The sequence below is a fragment of the Acartia tonsa genome, chromosome 8 (genome assembly GCF_053477335.1).
Source record: "Acartia tonsa isolate MP-2025a chromosome 8, ASM5347733v1, whole genome shotgun sequence".
Lineage (NCBI taxonomy): Eukaryota > Metazoa > Arthropoda > Copepoda > Calanoida > Acartiidae > Acartia > Acartia tonsa.
Window position 1 is genome coordinate 47614936 of NC_137267.1, and position 21481 is coordinate 47636416.

General features: G+C 32.7%; 1 protein-coding gene across 2 annotated transcripts; it reads right to left on the minus strand.

The window, feature by feature from the left end:
• Positions 1-1915: 1915 nt before the first annotated feature.
• LOC145327146 (2-aminoethylphosphonate--pyruvate transaminase-like) lies at positions 1916-20878 on the minus strand. 2 transcript variants are annotated; one of them, XM_080170711.1, is made up of 16 exons: positions 20813-20878; positions 19696-19751; positions 19209-19278; positions 16843-16960; positions 14754-14815; positions 13888-13980; positions 13396-13477; positions 8792-8841; positions 6531-6598; positions 5922-5981; positions 5607-5696; positions 4718-4789; positions 3799-3887; positions 2753-2829; positions 2232-2296; positions 1916-2183 (listed from the first exon to the last, which is right to left on the minus strand). In XM_080170711.1, the coding sequence occupies exons 1-16, from the start codon at positions 20870-20872 to the stop codon at positions 2174-2176; spliced, it is 1122 nt and encodes a 373-aa protein (XP_080026837.1). In that variant the 5' UTR covers positions 20873-20878; the 3' UTR covers positions 1916-2173. The 2 variants fall into 2 exon arrangements, with proteins under 2 accessions (XP_080026837.1, XP_080026836.1); XM_080170710.1 differs by having other exon boundaries at positions 1916-2296.
• Positions 20879-21481: the final 603 nt, after the last annotated feature.

Below are 21481 nucleotides of genomic sequence, written 5' to 3' on the forward strand. Positions count from 1 at the left end.
TGCAAATGATAATCCCTCCCCTCTTACTGGATGAAGGAACTTACCAATAAATGAGTTCCATATTAGCACGTATTCTAAATCCTTTGCGGTAAACAAAACCTACCATTTAGATTAAAGCCATTTGTATGCTTGTCCCTTAGAGAAAACTACTTGGTGAACCAACCAATCAAAAGTAATAAAATTCATAAAAGTTGTCAAGTCAACAAAAACGTTATTATAAAACTTTGGAGACTAGTGTATTAAACAGCCCAATGTCCCCTTCATTATGCGGCTGCAGTAGACGAACCCTACTATTTAGTTTAGAGCCATTTGTATGCTTGTCCCTGGGAGAAAACTACTTGAAAATTATTCACAGACGTAAATTAGCTGACTACTTAAATCTAGAGATTTTCAGAGATACAGGGATAAAACAATGGCCGATAAATTGATGTACATTCGCAATGATTATACACAAAAAAAACTTCTACAGATTAAAATGAGTTGAAACGTTTGGGCACTCAACTAAATGAACCAACCAATTTAGACAAACTAAACCAAACTGACTAGAGGCCTATTGGGACACATAAAGGGGGGAGGGTGAAGTCGATCCATTCCCATTTTTAATATTAGTTTTTTTTTAAATGTTTTGGGGGTCATTTTTTCTAGGGGCGATATTTCTTAGGAGGGTGGTAGTACCCTCCGAAAAACCTTCTTAGGATTTATGAGAAGCTACACTGTACAGGAGAACCATATCAGTGTAGCGGTTAGCAAGATTCTTAGGTGCACACAGAAAGACACATTCCTGTTACTTTTATAAAAGAATGGGTTAGGTTGTGTTAAAAGTTTCAATGCGAGGTTAGACAAATTGGTTTATGGCCCTGCAGGTTTTTTTATGGTCGGAATCAAGGAATAACTTTAACAATTATAAAAATATTTTTCATTTATCTTCCCCTACATTCTTATTAAATTTTATGGCTGTTAAAAGTTTATTGAACATTAGAATGAATATGTTTTAGTGCTCTAATGCATGGTGGGAGGGGACATTGGGCTGTTTATTACACTAGTTCCCAAAGTTTCATAATAATGTTTTCTTGTATTCCTTCGAATCCGGTGGATAGGAACCGGTTCTCACCTATACGAAAAAACTATGTCTAGCATCGTATTATATCCAGCCTTCGGCACCTCGGGGCTAAAAATACTAGTTTTAATCTTATAATTACATTCTATATCCGAGGAAAGCCGTTTATGATACGATGCGAGAAATAACTATTCTTATTTATTGTCTTAACAATTTGGGTGCTTTTATTGAATATTTATTGGTTGGGTAATTAAGTGGATTGTCCTAACGTTTCAACCACACTAATTGTAATCTACAGAAGGGGTCCTAATCATTGGGGATGTACATAATCTTATCAGCCATTGTCCTATCCCTTTAGATCCCTGACTCTAATGCCCTACTTAATACAAAGTTCTTATTTTAAACAGATCTAGTGGCTGCACCCCTAAGATCTATGAGCTCTGAGGTGAATTCTTAAAAAAAGTTTTCCTCACTAAAATCATTTTGTCCCACTAAAATCAGTGAGGCTCGCTAAAAATTTCAAGTGGATAATTTTGCCTCACTAAAATTTTATTGGGGGAAAAGTTTTTTTAAGAATTCACCTCTGGTCTATTAGTGTAGGATAATCAGAAAAATAACCTAAAACCATACCAATGTGTCAATCTATAAATTAAATAGCCTACAACTATCCTGGGACCTCTGTGAAGCTCCTATAAAAAGGAGAACACAATCAGATCATTGTTTATCGAATTCTTAAGCTACAGACAAAAAACCTTACTACTTTATATAACAGGATAAATGAGGATGGGAACATTCATAAAAGTGAAACTCAACAAATTATATAGACAAACTAACATCAATACATATATGTAAAGAAACTAATCAGTTTGATATTTATTGTAAAAACTATACGAAAAATAGTTATGAAAATCATTTCCGCGACTACTAAGAATGAAACCAGATTTGTTATCCCCAAGGAGCCAAAGGCCCGGGCTAACAAAATTGCTTAAGATTTTTATTTTAATATTCGTGGAAAATTGTCTGCAATACGATTCTTTACATGATGTTTCAGCATGGCAGGTTCTAATTTAGCGGATATTAATCGGTTTGGAAGCCATACTGTAAATTATTAAGAATTTAGTATGACACAGGGATGGGTATATCCATTTCTGCAAGCACAAGAATTTAGTATGTAACAGGGATGGGTATATCCATTTCTGCAAGCACTTCTTTCACAGTTGCCAACAACTTTGCAATATCCTAAATAATATGATGATTACAGATTAATTCCTATTCTAACTAGCAGCTACGCCCCTAGCATATAGAGGCTATGTACTCGAAGGGATAGAAAAGATAGAAATAAATCCATAAAACCATCCTAAAACTAAAATTTAAAATAAAATAGCCCAAACCAGCCTGGGGCAAATGCAGAGATTTATAAAAATTGAGACTTAAACCGGTACAATGGTTATTCAAAATTTACAGCTACAGATTAATACCTTACTACTTTATATAATAGGATAACAATGAAGCTAAAAACAAATGTTATAAAATTTGGAAACTCTCTTCATAAGAATATAAATTGGTCCGGTTAGGATAGGTCATAAAGGTAAATGGGTATTTCTGCTGGGTTAGGGCACCGCAGGTATATGCCCCACAGGGATTGGTCATATTAACCGCCCGTAGAATTTGTCTATCTCATTGTACAAATCATACCTCAAGATGTATATGTCCAATATTTCCCATTCTAAAGCAATCAGCATCCGTTACTTTTCCTGGGTAAATTATCTGATCTAAAATAAATTATATATCATTGTTTTTAAAAGCGAAGATTTTTAAAAGCAAAGCTTTTCTATAATTAGGGTCCGTACGTCCGTAACGGATAGCTTTTTCTGTTAATTTAGGCATGTTAGAATTGTCCTATTGATTTCAAATTTTGCATGGTGATTCCTTTAGTAGTTAGGTAAGATTTAGAAAGCGTAGCAACTCTATAATCATTACCAAAATGTCCGTACGTCCATCTTAAACATGTTGATTTTTTTACTTTTTTAACAACAAATTTTTATGTGATTTAATCATCGGATTGATCTGAATTTTGGTATATTGATTCTGGGACAACAAAGTATAATGTAATGAGCGAAGCAACTCTATAATTAAGTCCTAAAAATGTAAGTATGTCCATAAAAATTATCCTGTATCAATCAGTTTTTCAACAAATTTACTTACAATTTTGCTTAGACTCTTATAAATTATATTATGATAATTGAGTTCTAACACTATACAAGTGTTAATGTCCGTTTGTCCTACCGTTTCAGTGCTTCGCTTTTATGGATGTTGTCATCCTTGTTTATGTTAGGTCTGTTCGTCCGTAACGGTTAGCTCTTTTCGTTAATTTAGACATGTTAGAATTGCCGTATCAATTTCAATCTTTGCATGATGATTTATACTACAGCTAGAGATGATTCATGAAAAGCGTGGCAACTCTATTATGGTTTTAAAAAGTCCTTACGTTCATTTAAAACATGATGATTTTTAACATTTTTGACAACAATGATATGATTATTTTAATCTTTAGATGTTTGAAATAATAAAGGCGTCTCCATAATTAAAATATTTAAAGAAAATTTAGACATTTAAAAAGAAATAATATCTAAACCCCAACCAAAAAAGCTGTGCGTATTTCCTGTGATCTAAAGAGATAACACAGTGGCCTATAAATTGATATATTTCACATGATTGTTAAAAATACTATTCTATTTTACCTTTAGCTGACAAATTTGAGTAGAAGGTCTTAAAGCTGAAATTTGGATGGCTGGGGAAGAGAAAACAGGTTATGATGTAGGAGGCATGCCTAAATCAATTAAAAGATAAGAAGTGGATTCTTAAAAAACTTTTGCCTCGCTAAAAAATTAGATAATTTTGCCTCACTATTTTAGTGAGGCAAAATGCCAAAAAAGTTTTTTTAAGAATTCACCTCAGTTCACGATAAAATGTTCCTGGGATCTACTATCTACAAAAATCGGCATAACAGGTGTTAGTACAAAATATTAATCAACATGATAAGGCCTACAAATAATCGGGAATAGCCATTACTCAATAACGCTCATTTATCTTGCAGCTAATATAAATGCGCGAAAAAGACTTAAATTACGTGTCGGCAAAGTGTTTAGTGGCAAAGCAACTCCATAATTCACTCTGACTCACTAGTTTCTTTGAACATTATAAATGGCGATTTATCTTGAAGTGTGGTGGTACACTCCCCCAAATATTTAAAAAATTTGCCCAGGATCAATGCAAAGTATAATGTAAAGGATAAACGTATCGGTTCAGCGGTTAGCGAGATCTTTTGGTTCAAACAGACAATTAGAGATCCTGTTGCTTTTATCCTTATAATAAAGTAACAGGATGTGTGTTTGTCTGTTTTGTCTGTCTGTTTGTTTGTTCGTACCGAAGGATCTCGCTAACCGCTGAACCTATCTCATTAACAGGGTAGCTTCTCATAGGGCCCTCGAAGGTTTATAACCATCACCCAAAGAGAAATCACAAAAAATCGAAAAAAAATTTACGTAAAGAGACTTGAACGCAACATAGATAGGTTACATATTGTTTTTAAAAAAACATTTAAAGTGTCATTAGAGGCCTCTTGAGGCGTAGCCGCTAGTATAAGGATATTTCACTTACTCTTCATTCACCAAAGCTTTAAATCCTAATTCAGCCATGCCAGCTTTCAACGCCTCACAGTTTTCAGAATATCTAAGAAAGGGAGATTTTAATTAAATGACATAATAGACATATTTACATCATTTATTATCAGATGAAATATATTTTAATCTACAAAAGGGGTAATTCTATTTATTATCATTTGTAATGCATATTTGTTTTTCGTCCATTCACCTATCTCATAACATCCCATTCCATTTTATTTTTTTTTTTACAATGCTTCCTTGATATGTTCAATGTACTTAACATACTTAAAAAAGAAATAATATTTTGATTTTATTATAAAACTAAACTTTTTATTTTTTTGTAGCGAAGCTACTCTATAATTCACTTTATCTGTCCACCAATCCATCCGTAACGCTATAGGGAAAATTTTCTTAGCTGTCATTGAACATAGACGGCTGAAAATTTTATTGGAGATTCCCTGAAGACGAAGAAAGTCCCTAAAAAAATCAGCATGTTACGTCATGAAAACGAGGGATTATCAATCTCTTTTTTAGGGTTTTTCTTTCCCACTCCTCCTCTCTTCATCCCTCCGGCACTCTGGCAGTCATGCATTAAAAGACATTATAAATATTTTCTATTATTCTTTCAGAATAATCTCCTGCTTTTTATGAATCATTGCATATTTATCAACCTAACATCTTCTTTTTAATTAATGTTGTCAATTTGTCCTTCAATGAATTTTTGTGAGCTTGTTATTGCTCTGTTTTTTTACTCTTTAGCTCTGCTAGGTAAACCAACTCCCTGTCTGAACTCTTAAATGGCCTGCAGAAAATCTTACCTCTTAGCTCTCCCAGGTAAACCACCTTCCAGTTTGAACTCCTGAATAGCCTGCAGGAAATCTTACCTCTTAGCTCTGCCAGGTAAACCACCTTCCTGTTTGAACTCCTGTATTGCCTGCAGGAAAGCCAGCATTGTATGAATTGGAGGGGTAAACCTATAATAAAATGGCAGCGTAATCATATAAAAGTAGCTACTTCCAGAAAAAGATAAATTATTACTTGGATGTTGCACCAGATTTACTCTGCTAAAATAACGATAACCCCCATACACCCCCTTCACCCCATCTTTATTGACTAATAAGTGATGTCCATGGTAGCAACCTAAATTGACGACAATTATTCATCAGTCATGATATCCACGTAAATTGTATATCCATTACCTGAACTGGCCAGTAGCAACCATATTCTTCTCTTGATCGGCCAGATCCAAACTCAAACTCCTAAGAGTATTTCTAATGTTTTGCTTGTGCTTATAGTTTTCAGATATCTCTGGACAACTGGATTATTTTTAGGTTATTTCGGTGATTTCCCTGTAAGTGCCTATCAAGCATTGACCCCCCCCCCCCGCGTTTTTCAAAAATAAATTTAAATTTGGTAGGAGGGTCAGTTTTTTTCCTATGCCTTATCAGGGGCCTTAATCCTGCGAGGCTATCTAGTATCCAATACAACCTAACCATACCTATCTTAATTTTTTTAAAAAGGGAAAACAGATGGGGGAGGCGGTTATCTGTACTAAAGAGGGTAAATTATGTGCTAAAAATGTTGCAGGGCTCTGCTACCGCGCGTAAGCCACTGGGAAATCGTCACAAATCAACTTTAAAATTGAGCTGCGTGTCTAAACTTGTCACTAAATTTACAATCTATCGTTTCGAAATTTCTTTTTTTGCACGCAATGCAAATGGGTTAAAATTTGAGGATGAGACGCGGATTATGCGTGGCTGCCGAGCCCTGGATTTATGTGAGGATCTACATTATGGAATAGCTCTTACCTGGAATTGCCATGACACTTCTCCAGAGAGCTTTTCCTACACAGTGCATACGCAAATCCAGGAACTCCCTGCGCAAATAAAATTATGGCTTAAAAGAACCTATTTTTTACTTTAATATTCGTTGAAGGTTGTCTGTAATACTTTCAGACAAGCGGTTCTAATCCAATGGACATTAATCGGTGTCGAAGCCATACTGGAATAGTTATTTCTCGTATCGTATTATAAACGGCTTTCCGCGGATATAGAATGTACAATTATAAGATTAAAACTAGTTTTTTTAGCCCCGTGGTGCCGAAGGCACCGGCTAAAAAAACTATAGTTTTAATCTTATGATTGTACATTTCTATATTCGTAGAAAACTGGATATAATACGATGCTAGACATAGTTTGTTCTTATTCATGAGAACCGGTTCCTATCCACCGGATTCAAAAGAATACGAGAAATATTATTATATTGTCGATTTTCCTATCCCTGAATGTTAACTAACCCAGTGAGGGAGGAGACATTGGCCTGTATATTACACTTGTCCCCCAAAGTTTTATAGTAATGTTATCTTATTCGTTAGCTTAATAACTTTTGATTGGTTGATTCATTAGGTTGAGTGTCAACGTTTCAACCACAATTTGTAATCTACAGAATAGGTAATTTTATGTATCCCAGGGATAAGGGATGGGAAACGTAGGAAAATATTATTTCAGGCCTATTTCAAGCCTAGGTCTATTTCTAGCCTAATAAACCAGTTTTGGGATGACGCAGTGGTTCGTATAAAATGCTAATGAAAAAGCTGTGTGCGTGTGTGTGTAGATAAAGTATAGAATCAAATTCAGGTAGCTAGTTTAAAGTAAAAAACATAACTTTTTATAAACCTATATATTAATGGCCTTTGTTAAAATGAAGTTTTTTCTCTCCCAAAATTTTTTATCTTTTACTTTGGTAATTTGAACTGTCAGAAAGCTATCGTTGGGTTTCCCTTAGACAGATTTTAGTTTGTATTATTTGCATTTATATTAATGAGTAAAAATTTTATTTGAAAATTTCATTGCTAATTAAAATTCAAAATAAATAAATTAATATGCACTTGGGTAACATTCTATCAAGTTCTTTGGATACTATTATGTAGTGATATATTTGTACTGTGTTGTATTGTACATATATTAGGGTTAAGGTGTTGTATCAATTCCGTATTAAATTTTTAAAACTCAAAATACAACATCTAATTTATAAACTACCAAAAATAAAGGTACTAAGATAGAGAGGGAATGTCTGATTGAGCCAATAGGAGAATCGCATCGGAATTTACATTGGATCTCATTGGTTGAAATTATGTACACATTTTCCTACGAAGGCATGTTTTTTTTTCATTTCATACATACATAAAAGTCAGCTGTTAACAGTATATTTCCTTAGTAGAAAGCTTTGCGGAATCAGAATTAATTGCCCAAAAATTTTGTTTACAATTTGTAAGCTTGAAACAAAGTTGGATTCTTAAAAAAAAAGTTAGGCTGGCAACTCGCTGGTGAGGCAAAATTATTTTTGTGAAAAATCCTCCAAAATCGAATAAAAAAATTTACAAAAATGAAATAAAATCTTAAGAGGGTTATTAACATATGATTTTGTTTAATTTTTGTAGATTTTTAATGTGCTTTTGGATGATTTTTCACAAAAATAATTTTGCCTCACTATCAAATAGCGAGTCTATCATTTTTTAAGAATCCACATCAGCTTGAGTCGAAAGTAAACAATACTTTTGTCTGCTAGGAATGTTCTCTCTTAGATTTGACGAAAAAAGGGTTCAGAATATTCTTCTACTCTTCTATTTCTATTCTACCAAATGAAAATTTGTAGCTACCTTCTTTCCAAAAAATAATCCCGTTATTTTTGTTTTTTCTATATGGCCCTTTTTTAATGTTTAACTCTAAGCAGATTTAATAATTAAGCTAACGTGATCTAACACCATTTATATTTATTTTTTAGTAGCAGACGAAATCATTATTTTTTCTAGAATTGTCTGCTTCTAAAATTACCGCCAATTGGTGATTGGTTGTTAAAAACAGGCCGATTCTTATTGGTTTAGAGCGATAGCTACTTGGGAGCGTCCGCCAGTTTGATAGGTATTTGTAATAGTTGCAATATCCCTTTAGAATCTAGGCCGGGACCTAATTAATGGCCAGGTTTCCTATCCCTTATCCCTGATGTATCCTCATTTGGGGGATGTACATCAATTTATCCGCCATTATCCTATCTCTGTAAGTAAACTAACCTGTAAACATTTATTAGCAGAGGAAACAACAAAATCAATATTCTCTAAATCTTAAAAATATAACACAGTTAGGCACGCTTTTCCTCAACAGTTTAGCGGATTTAAAACCAACACGCATCAAGCGGTCAATGGATCCTATAAATATACACATTTGCTGAATCAAAACTGGTTTTACCTAAATTATATCTGCTCCTTCTTCGTGTCTATAGTATTTCAAAGATTTTTAATAAAAATATGTGATTATTTGACTTTAAAATAACCTTTAATCAAAAATCATCTTATAGTTTAAAGCTGGTAAATATAATTTTGTCATATTTGTTGAGGCTTTAAAACAATATTTTTATAGACAATTCAACACTGCATATTTAGGATGTATAACAGTGGTTATTTTATGCATTATTAGTGATATAAAAAGTCATATAAAAAGCACTAATCCTAGTTGATTAGATACTTAGCCAGCAGTTTATTACACAAAAGTCTTTTCTGTTCTAAACAATTTTAAATTTTATATGGATAAAATTTTGATATAATGAAACAGTAAGTAGGTTAATATATGACACGAAAGGTTCATTTAAAAACATTACTTTAAAAGATATACTTAAATACACTTCATTTACCATTTTATTACTTAATAGTTACTAGGTAAAGTAAATGTTTTTTAATTTTAATTGCATTAAAGTTGACAAAAATTTGATAATGATCATCTGATATGTTTTGTATGTAAACAGTATGTATTTTATCTGTAGCTTAAGATTTCGATAGCTGATTTAGTTCTACACTCTAGGAAAGCTTCACGTACATAGGACCCAGGATGGGTTCAGGCTATTTGATTTTTAGATTTAAGTCTCTGGATGATTTTATGCCTTACCCCTTAGAAAACAGACCAACTAGATGCTAGGGGCACATAGTATATTTTAATTTAACATCAAATTAATGTCTGGTATATTAAAGATTATTTAGCAATTGAAAATTTTTTTATTTAATTTTGTATCTTATTTAAGACATGGCAAAACCTTTTTCAAATGTGATCATAATCTACATAGGTCAAAGATTTTGGTCGTTGTGGATCTATAATTATAATTTAAAAAATAAGACTTTTTCTGATGCTTGATTTTAAAAGTAAAGCTTTTCTTTATTAAGGGTTGGTCTGTCTGTCCATAACGGATAGCTCTTATAATTAATTTAGGCCTTTTATAATTGTTCTATTGATTTCATACTTGTCATAGTTATTCCTTTAGTAGTAAGGTACGATTTAGAAAGCATAGCAATTCTACAAAAAGTTTTAAACCTTTTTGTAATAAATACTACAACTTATACTATTGTATCTTTCATACAAAATTCGTGTGTTAAATTGCTAAAGGATGAAAACATCCATAAAACCAAGCCATGAAAACGTAGGACAAACGAACATTATTAGAACTCAATAATCAGAATATAAATTTATTAAAGTCTAAACAAAATTAAGAGTAATTTTTTTAAAAACTGTTTAAATACAAGTTAATGTTTAAGGACATAATTACATTTTTAGGACTTGATAAAGAGATGCATCGCTTATAACATTGTACTTTGTTGTCCTAGGAATCAGTATCCCAAAATTCAGTTCAATCGGATAATTTTATCACATAAAAATATGTTGTTTTAAAAATTTTAAAAATCAACAGTTTAAATTGGGCGTCCGGAAATTCTGGTAACGATTTTAGAGTAGCTACACTTCCTAAGTCGTACCTAAATACTACAGGAATAACCTTGCAAAGTTTGAAATCGATAGGAAAATTTTAAATTAATGGAAAAAAGCTAACCGTTCCACTAAAAAAGCTAACATTTCCACCTTCAAATCTAACTTTTACTGACGGACAGACGGACGTACGGACGGACCGACTATAATTAAAGAAAAGCTTCGCTTTTAATAACAGTAAATATGTTGTAAATCAATTCTATCAGTTTTTTTAAAAGAGAAGCTTTTCTATAATTAGGGTCGGTCCGTCCGTACGTCCTTCACAAACGGATAGCTTTTTTCCGTTAATTTAGGCATGTTAGAGATGTCATATCGATTTCAAACTTTGCATGGTGATTCCTTTAGTAATTAGATACGATTTAGAAAGCATAGCAATAATGTTATAAGCGAAGCAACTCTATAATCAAGTCATAAAAATGTAAGTATGTCCATAAACATTATCCTGAATCAAGCAGTTTTCAACAAATTTACTTACAATTTTGCTTCGACTCTTATACATTTATATTCTGATTATTCAGTTCTGACACTATATAAGTGTTAATGTCCGTTTGTCCTACCGTTTCAGTGCTTCGCTTTTATGGATGTTGTCATAATTGTTTAGTCAAATAATATGTTGATTTTTCATAACTGTTTTTACTTTCTAAGTTTAAGATTTCAAGGTAATTTGAAGAATAAAAGCATTAATTAATACCAGAAGGTACCGCCGTCGACAATTTCATGAGTTATAATCAATCTACAAAAAACTACTACTTGAAACAACTACTGCTTTCATTTGTTAGAGGTAATATACATTTTACATCAAAGGCTATTTTAAAGTCAAATTATTACACATTTTTAGTCAAATTCTTAAAAATTCTATAATCCGGAAGAAGGAGCAGATACTATTTAGCTAAAACCAGTTTTGATTTTGTAAATATGTATATTTATAGGATCCATTGACCGCTTGTTGCGTGTTGGTCTTAAATCCGCTAAACTGTTGAGGAAAAGTGTGTAGGAAAATCGATATATTATTACATGGATGTTGCACAAGATTATCAAGTACTTTAATAAAGTTATAACTTGCAGCTGGCTAAAATAACGATAACCCCATCCAACCCCTTTATCCTATTCATTCCTCTCCTAGTGGATGAACGATTTTAGCAATAAAAATAGCAACCTAAGTTGACAACAATTGTTTCCCTGTCATAATATCCACGTATGTTCTTAATCAATTGTTTGGAATTAAGAAATAAGAAAAAATGTGTAATAACTTTTTGTTTGAAGCTGATTTGAAATTGCTGATCTGAATGGGTTCGCCTTTAGTAGATTTATGATTCACAAATACTTACAAATATAACAAAAAAGATTATAATTTTAAATTCAATACTGATCCTCAATCCTCTGGTTATTATAAAATTGATTAGAATAAATTTCATTTGGAGTTTTCCTTTGATAAAAGTCATTTAAGCATGATATATTTATATGATTTAGGTTTAATAAGAACGATTCAGATGTTCTTTATATTATTAATTGTTGTTAGGCCCCTAGCCTCACAAAACATTAATTTTTTGTTATTTGTGTTATGGGAAACCGCTACCAGATTCAGGCGTTTGTAGTATTTTTTACATCTGTAAGTAGAACATCTGGTTACTTTTTTACAAGATATGTGACCTTTTTAAAGCTAGTAAAAGTAGCAGCACAGATTATGACGTCAAAAAAATTAACCAATGAGAGGCCACTATAAATTTTACCATTGGTCAATTACAGTGTATACTGGCCTCTCATTGGTTAATTTTTGTTGACGTCATAATCTGTGCCCCCACTTTTACTAGCTTCGACTTTTTAACAGTAATCAAAGTTTAATAACAACGTAATCTTATTCGTTGAGTCAAAAACTTTAGGTATATTTGGTAAGTTCAACACCAGTAATGTACAAACGTTTAAATCAATAATTCAACAGAAAGGGTATTTTTGTTTATTCTTATTGGATATGTATATTATTTTATCGTTGATTATCTTATCCCGTAATAGCATTGCCTTTTATGATGTATGACATCTAAAGTCCACATTGAATGTAATTTGTAATTATAAATATTGTATTTGTAGGAATGTATTTAATATACATGTAATCCTTCTTTCATAAAATGATTGTTAGTTTCTGTTTTATATTTAATAAGCTTTCAAAGTTAGATTCAATTTAGATTATCAATTAAATTAAAAACTCTGTTTAACTTATTTTTTTAATTATTTTCATTAATGTGGCAATTATTAAAGTGTTATTGAAACCTTACCCAAGGGTAAAGCTCCAAAGCTGGACATGGCATCAACAAACATAGAAGCCCCAGGTTGATATATAGTGGCAATTATTAGTAACATAGTAGTAACGTTACACAAGGGAATAGCTCCAAAGCTGGACATGGACAACAAACATCGAAGCTTCAGGTTGATATATATGTAGTTATTGTTAGTAAAAATAGTAGTAAACTTACCCAAGGGAATAGCTCCAAAGCTGTACATGGCATCAACAAACATAGAAGCTTCAAGTTGATATATAGTGGCAATTATTAGTAAAATAGTTGTAACCTTACCCAAGGGAATAGCTCCAAAGCTGGACATGGACAACAAAACTAGAAGCTCCAGGTTGATATATATATATGGTAATTATAAGTAAAATAGTTGTAACCTTACCCAAGGGAATAGCTCCAAAGCTGGACATGGCATCCACAAACATAGAAGCTTTAGGTTGATATATAGTGGCCATAATTAGTAACATAGTAGTAACGTTACCCAAGGGAATAGCTTCAAAGCTGGACATGGACAACAAACATCAAAGCTCCAGGTTGATATATATATATGTGGTAATTGTTAGTAAAAATAGTAGTAAACTTACCCAAGGGAATAGCTCCAAAGCTGGACATGGCATCCACAAACATAGAAGCGCCAGGTTGATATTGTCTCACTAGATCAGCAACCTACCATTACAGTTAAGAGTAAAATTCACAAAAACCTGATAGAGTATAGAGTATACTAAATTGAGTGACAAAGCAAATATATTTATAATTTCAAATATACTTATGTCTTTTCTCAATTTTTCTCTGCTACTAAATTTAAGATAAAAAGCTGATTTTTTTGTGAAGGTTTACATATTTACTACTTTTCTCTGGCATAACTTTTTATTTTGTCTATCGGTATGTCTGCAATGCTCAATAGCAATGATGTTTAAAGGGGGTTGGGTAAAATTGTAATCCCAACCACTGAACACCCAACAAAAAAAATTGATGCTCAGCTGTGTACCATGGTTTAAAAAGATTTTTTCAATTCAAACACTAAAATTTAAAATGTCAGTTCCTAAACCTTCTAATCTTGAAAAAAATAATATTACCTTTTCGACAGGGTTAAGAACTCCTGAGCTAGTCTCACAATGCACAATACATACAGTCGTATATGCTGTACCACTTTTTAATTGTTCTTCTATCTAAATATTAATATTTACTTAACTAAAGAATTAGTGGAATGTTGATTCTTACAAATAGTAATAATAATGGAATTCTTAAGGTGAACAGTTACTTTACATTTTCAGCAGACAAACTATTTATTCAAACTTATAAAATCAACAAAAGTTTGATTGATTTTTTTTCTGATAAAAATAACTATAGAGTAATGCATTTGACAAATATACACTAAGAGCTTGGTTAATACAATTGTTTTTAATGTAGTTTGTTCTATTAAATTTAGTTTAAAATTTTTTCTGAAGACCTAGCGGATAGTTTAAAAACAATTTTTTTTCATTTTACAGGTGGGGGGGGGAGGGGATTAAAATTTTAGAATGGGGTCCTAAAACAATACAGGAAAGGTAAGATTAAAATGGGGCGGAAAAAGTATTAATATAGGGGAGTTAAATTTTAATTATAGGGATTATAGAATATGTCAAGCTTTATAATTAGAATTGGAAGTATGTTTTAAACTTGGTGTATGTTTGACCGACAGAAAATAAACCACTATCTAAACTAATATGATGTGCATTTGTCTGTCTGTCTTTTTGTTTGTCTTCCTAACTATGTCTGAAGCTTAAGAATTCGGTAATTGTTAAACTGACAAGGTTATTCATCCTAGGGTGTTTAAAAGCTATTTTTGAAGGCGGGGGGGGGGGGGACACCCCTGTCCTGAAAAATTTACTCCCTCTCATGTTTTTTTTATATTTTTTAATTTTTAGATTATGCTTAAATCTCTAAATATGAATTACTATACCTGGATTAAATCCATTGGTAGGATCTCAGAGGATTTTATGATATCATAGTCAAGTCCAGTCACTAAAATACATATTTTACATTAATATGCTTTAGAAAAAGCAAAGCTAGTTTAATTTATGTTCAGGGAAAAAATACGTTCTTAAATATAATATATACATATTACATATAGGTAACACGCAGAAATCTAAAGGGATGAGACAATGGCCGATAAATTGATGTTCATCCCCAATGATGATACATAAAATTCTGTAGATTACAATAAGTAGTTAAAAAATTTGAACAGTCAACTTTATGAACCAACCAATCATAACTCAATAAAAGTCCCCAAAGTTGTTAAGCCAACGAATAAGAAAACGTTATGAAAAATCTGTGGGGACTGTGTAATAAACAACCCAATTTCCCCTTCCTCCCCTCCTGGATAAACCTAATATGACTAATTAAAAATATGAATTAATAATGCTTTTATCCTATTTCTAATTATATTTTTATAAAAATCTATATTAGCAGTTTAGCTACATAGTCAATTAAATTTAATTGGACGTTTTCTTTAACTATTATGCAGCAAAATCCTTTTTTTGCCAATAACCAATGCATAAAAAACACCCCCAACCTCCTAGAAACTATTTTAAACGGGTGTTTTCAGCTGAACAAAATCTTTCATAGGTTAATTAAATATGAAGCATTAAGAAATTAGCATTTCCTTATTAACCCTTAACGGTCGAAGGGGGGGGGGGGGGCGTTGAACGTCCCCCCCTCCTCTCCAGTTTTTTCTATCTCATTTTCTGTGTGTGAAAGATAAAAAGCCCAAACTGCGTGACTTTTTAAGTATGGGTATTAGGAAATTAGCATTTTCTTATTAAGAGGTGCCAAACATTATTTCCACTGAAAAAAGTATTCAATTTTGGTCATTTTAACTTTATATCCAGAAAGGGGGGATTATTCAAACTATAGTGAAGAAATAAGAGTTTTTTACCAATATGCTTATGACTAAATATGTCAAGAATAAAAATCCAAGTAATCATAATAAGAAACAGGATACACTTACATTTAATCTTAACATATTATATTTTAGTATTTTTTATTTTAAATTGATTGAAAGCAATTATATATTATACATTAAAACTGACCTTTTTAAAAGCGAAGCTTTTCTATAATTAGTCCGTCCGTCCGCCACAGACGGATAGCTTTTTTCGTTAATTCAAACTTTGCATGGTGATTCCTTTAGTTGTAAGGTACGATATAATCATTACAAGAATGTCCGTACGTCCATTTTAAACATGTTGATTTTTTTACTTTTTTAACAACAAATTTTTATGTGATCTAATCATCCGATTGATCTGATTTTTGGTATGTTGATTCCTAGGACAATAAAGTATAATGTTATAAGCGAAGAAACTCAATAATCAAGTCCTAAAAATATAAGTATGCCCATTGTCCATAAACATTATCCTGTATCAAGCAGTTTTTTAACAAATTTACTTACAAATTTGTTTCAACTCTTATACATTTATATTCTGATTATTCAGTTCTGAAACTATATAAGTGTTAATGTCCGTTTGTCCTACCGTTTCAGTGCTTCGGTTTTCTGGATGTTGTCATCCTTGTTATTCAATGAACCGTTTATAAATTAAAATGAAGTTAATTATGAAAGTAATGAAAGTTAGTGAGATCTTTCTTCACAGACAAACATAATTTTTTTAATATAAAGGATTATGCTATATCTTTGAACCATGCAATTTTACAAGTTCTGTATTAATAAAATATTTTTTTAAAAGATCAATTTAAAAATGCAATCTTAGAGGGACTAAAAATGAAATATGGAAAATATTCATTTAGATAAATTGCACCTTAACAATCGGTATATTATTACTTGGATGTTGCATTAAATTTTCATGTACTCTAATACTTTCATGAAGTGACACTCGTAGCTGGCTAAAATAACGCTATTCCTATCCACCCCATTTTCTCCATCCCCTCCTTTCTATTGGAAGAACGAACTGACCAATAAATGAGGTCCATGTTAGCAACTTAAATTGACTACATATTTTTCCCTGTCCTACTATCCACGTATATTCTATATTTATTACCTTTACACATAGTCTCCATCCTCTTTCCATATGCTCCATTGGCCAGGATTAGAAGTCTACCTCCATCTCTTGGAGTAGAAGTTTGTAGCACTGCCTCAACAGCATAGGTACCACTTCCCTAAAAAAAAACAATGTAAAATTCTAGAAAATCTATTTTATATAAATAAATGATATGCCCAAGCCCTATGAGGGGTGTCCAGTTCCACCTCCAAATTAATTTTTTTTTTAAAAACATGAAATTTAATTTAATATTTGAGAGGAACATCAAACAGTCGTCCAGACATCCCTAGAGACACTAACAACATTATAACAATGGAGGAACATACCTGTAGGATAACTATAGTTCAGACATCACTAGAGACACTAGCAACATCATAACAATGGAGGAACATACCTGTAGGAGAACAGTAGTCCAGACATCCCTAGAGACACTAGCAACATCATAACAATGGAGGAATATACCTGTAGGATAACTATAGTTCAGACATCACTAGAGACACTAGCAACATCATAACAATGGAAGAACATACCTGATGGATAACTGTAGTTCAGACATCCCTAGAGACACTAGCAACATCATAACAATGGAGGAACATACCTGTAGGATAACTGTAGTCCATACATCACTAGAGACACTAGCAACATCATAACAATGGAGGAACATACCTGTAGGATAACTATAGTTCAGACATCACTAGAGACACTAGCAACATCATAACAATGGAAGAACATACCTGATGGATAACTGTAGTTCAGACATCCCTAGAGACACTAGCAACATTATAACAATGGAGGAACATACCTGTAGGAGAACAGTAGTTCAGACATCACTAGAGACACTAGCAACATCATAACAATGGAGGAACATACCTGTAGGATAACTATAGTCCAGACATCACTAGAGACACTAGCAACATCATAACAATGGAAGAACATACCTGTAGGATAACAGTAGTCCAGGCATCACTAGAGACACTAGCAACATCATAACAATGGAGGAACATACCTGTAGGATAACTATAGTCCAGGCATCACTAGAGACACTAGCAACATCATAACAATGGAGGAACATACCTGTAGGATAACTGTAGTCAAGACATCACTAGAGACACTAGCAACATCATAACAATGGAGGAACATACCTGTAGGATAACTATAGTCCAGACATCACTAGAGACACTAGCAACATCATAACAATGGAGGAACATACCTGTAGGATAACTATAGTTCAGACATCACTAGAGACACTAGCAACATCATAACAATGGAGGAACATACCTGTAGGATAACTATAGTCCAGACATCACTAGAGACACTAGCAACATCATAACAATGGAGGAATATACCTGTAGGATAACTATAGTCCAGACATCACTAGAGACACTAGCAACATCATAACAATGGAGGAACATACCTGAAGGATAACTGTAGTTCAGACATCACTAGAGACACTAGCAACATCATAACAATAGAGGAACATACCTGTAGCTTAACAGTAGTCCAGACATCCCTAGAGACACTTGCAACATCATAACAATGGAAGAACATACCTGTAGGATAACTGTAGTCCAGACATCACTAGAGACACTAGCAACATCATAACAATTGAGGAACATACCTCTAGGATAACTGTAGTCCAGACATCACTAGAGACACTAGCAACATCATAACAATGGAAGAACATACCTGTAGGATAACACTAGCCCATAGATTACTAGAGACACTAGCAACATCATAACAATGGAGGAACATACCTGTAGGATAACTGTAGTCTAGACATCACTAGAGACACTAGCAACATCATAACAATGGAAGAACATACCTCTAGGATAACTGTAGTCCAGACATCACTGGAGACACTAGCAACATCATAACAATGGAGGAATATACCTGTAGGATAACAGTAGTCCAGACATCACTAGAGACACTATCAACATCATAACAATGGAGGAACATACCTGTAGGATAACAGTAGTCCAGACATCACTAGCGACACTAGCAACATCATAACAATGCAGGAACATACCTGTAGGATAACTATAGTCCAGACATCACTAGAGACACTAGCAACATCATAACAATGGAGGAACATACCTGTAGGATAACAGTAGTCCAGACATCACTAGAGACACTAGCAACATCATAACAATGGAGGAACATACCTGTAGGATAACTATAGTCCATACATCACTAGAGACACTAGCAACATCATAACAATGGAGGAACATACCTGTAGGATAACAGTAGTCCAGACATCACTAGAGACACTAGCAACATCATAACAATGGAGGAACATACCTGTAGGATAACTATAGTCCATACATCACTAGAGACACTAGCAACATCATAACAATGGAGGAACATACCTGTAGGATAACAGTAGTCCAGACATCACTAGAGACACCAGCTACATCAATAATTGAGGAACGGACATCTCTAAAAGTCAACATAAATGAACGAATGGGATATGAACTCATTTCCAGTATGGCTCCAAAACCGATTAACATCCACTTGATAAGAATCGTTTCTCGCTCATACTTAAAAATTATGTATAGCATCGTATTACTGACAATTTTCTACGAATAGTAAAACGAAAAATGATAGTATTAATAATTGCGGTTTTGTTAACCCCGAGGGACTGAAGGCCTAGGCTTTTAAATCAAATGGTAAAGCAAATAAACATTAACACTAAAAGAGACTTAAGACTTGTTGAATTTTTTTTTATTTTGAATGGATATACGGGCTTTCGGTCCTGTGACAAACACAGCAATTATAGAGTTGCTAATCTTTTAACAGTTACAACAAACATTATCCTAAATTCTTAAGGACAACTTTAACATGCCTATATTATACCTTATAGCTTGCAAGAACTGTTCATCTCTGGATCCCAAGTCTTTCAACATAGCCTCCTAGATCAATGAAAATAATAAATAACGATCCTACCATTCCACCTACTTTATTCCATCCCATCCACTCCTACTGGATGAACGAACTGACCAATAAATGAGTTCCGTGTTAGGAAGCTAAAGAGTGTGCAAAAAAAATTGAAATTGCTCGGCTTGTGTTAATAGTAGAAAAATATTACGCATACCGTTAGAACCTCTAAGAAGTCTATTTTTAGGAAATATAAAAACGATTCCTGTGCTACGTTTAGTTTAGGAGCTACGTGTTAAAATGGCCCTACTGATGTAAAACTTGACTTGCGAGTAAATTTTTAAATATAACTAAAAATTTAAGAAGATATTTTGCAAAATGAGATGCCTACATTCTTTATTTCAAATTGCGCGACTTGTGTTAATATTTAGTAGAAAAGTGTCACTCATACCGTTAGAATCTCTATGAACTGTATTTTTTGGAAATATAGGAACGGTTCCTGTGCTACAAATAATTTAGGAGCTAGGTGGTAAATTTTGGGACTACTATCAACACAAGCCGCGCAATTTAAATTTTAAAAATGTCCGCATTTTTTTTGCACACCCTTTAAATTGGCTCCTTTTATAATATCACATATATTCTATATCCATTCTCAAGAATTGACAATATTTAATGTACATTCCCAATGATTATAGACAAAATTGCTCCTTCTATACAGTAAAATTATTCCCTGAAAAGTGTGGACACTGTTAGCTTGAACCAACCAATCAAGATAACAATGAAATAACAAAAGTTTTGAAACCAACGAATGATAGAACGTATTCTAAAAAAAACTTAGAACACATGTAAAATTTAAATTTTTCAATGGCCACTTCCTCCATCCCTGTTAGATATTAGATTGACTTAAATAGTCAAGAACCTTCCAAGTATAAAGTATTGTAAAATGCTCAGCTTCAAGCGTTTTATAGATTTTGACTTTATTGTTTTGTCTTTGTCAATTATCGCTGTTATAGACAACTTTCCGCGAGTATTAAAACGAAAATTTGTTAGATTGAAACTAGTTTTTTATTCTTATTTTAATATTTGTGAAAATTACCTTAACTGTCATGGAGGTATTTAGAGGTCCAGGGGTGAACAATTTCTTATCTCCGCCCATTTTTATCTTTTTAGTTACAATATATGTTTTATCGCATCGTGTTATAGAAAGCTTTCCGTGGATATTAAAATGAATATAAAATAAAGACCAGTTTTGTCTACGGGCCTAAGACCTTGGCAATCAAAACTGGTATTAATTTTAAGATTTTTATTTTACTATTGATGGGAAAGTGTCGGTCAGAAAACGAGACATGTATGTAAAATGTAAATATTGTTTTTATTCCTTTATACATTATATCCTTCTAGTTGTTTTGTCCCTAGCCTCTAGGAGAGGGCAGGAGAAGTTTAGAAAAAAGACCAAAAACATTTCAAGAAATTTTAAAGCTTCATTGAAAAGAGCAACCCATTTGGATTTCCGAGATCTTTAGCATCAAACAAACAACCGTAATACTTAACATAATAGGATATAATTACTATGTCCTTCTTTCTCTTTTTTTTCTCTCTCTTTCTTTTTTTACGGCCACTGAAAATTTGCTCTATAATTCATTATATCCGTTTGTCAATCATTGTACTTTTTCTCTACTTATTGATGTCACCCTTGTTTCAAATTCTTAACTAGGATGACAACATCAATAAAAGCGAAGCTCTGAAATGGAAGGACAAACGAACA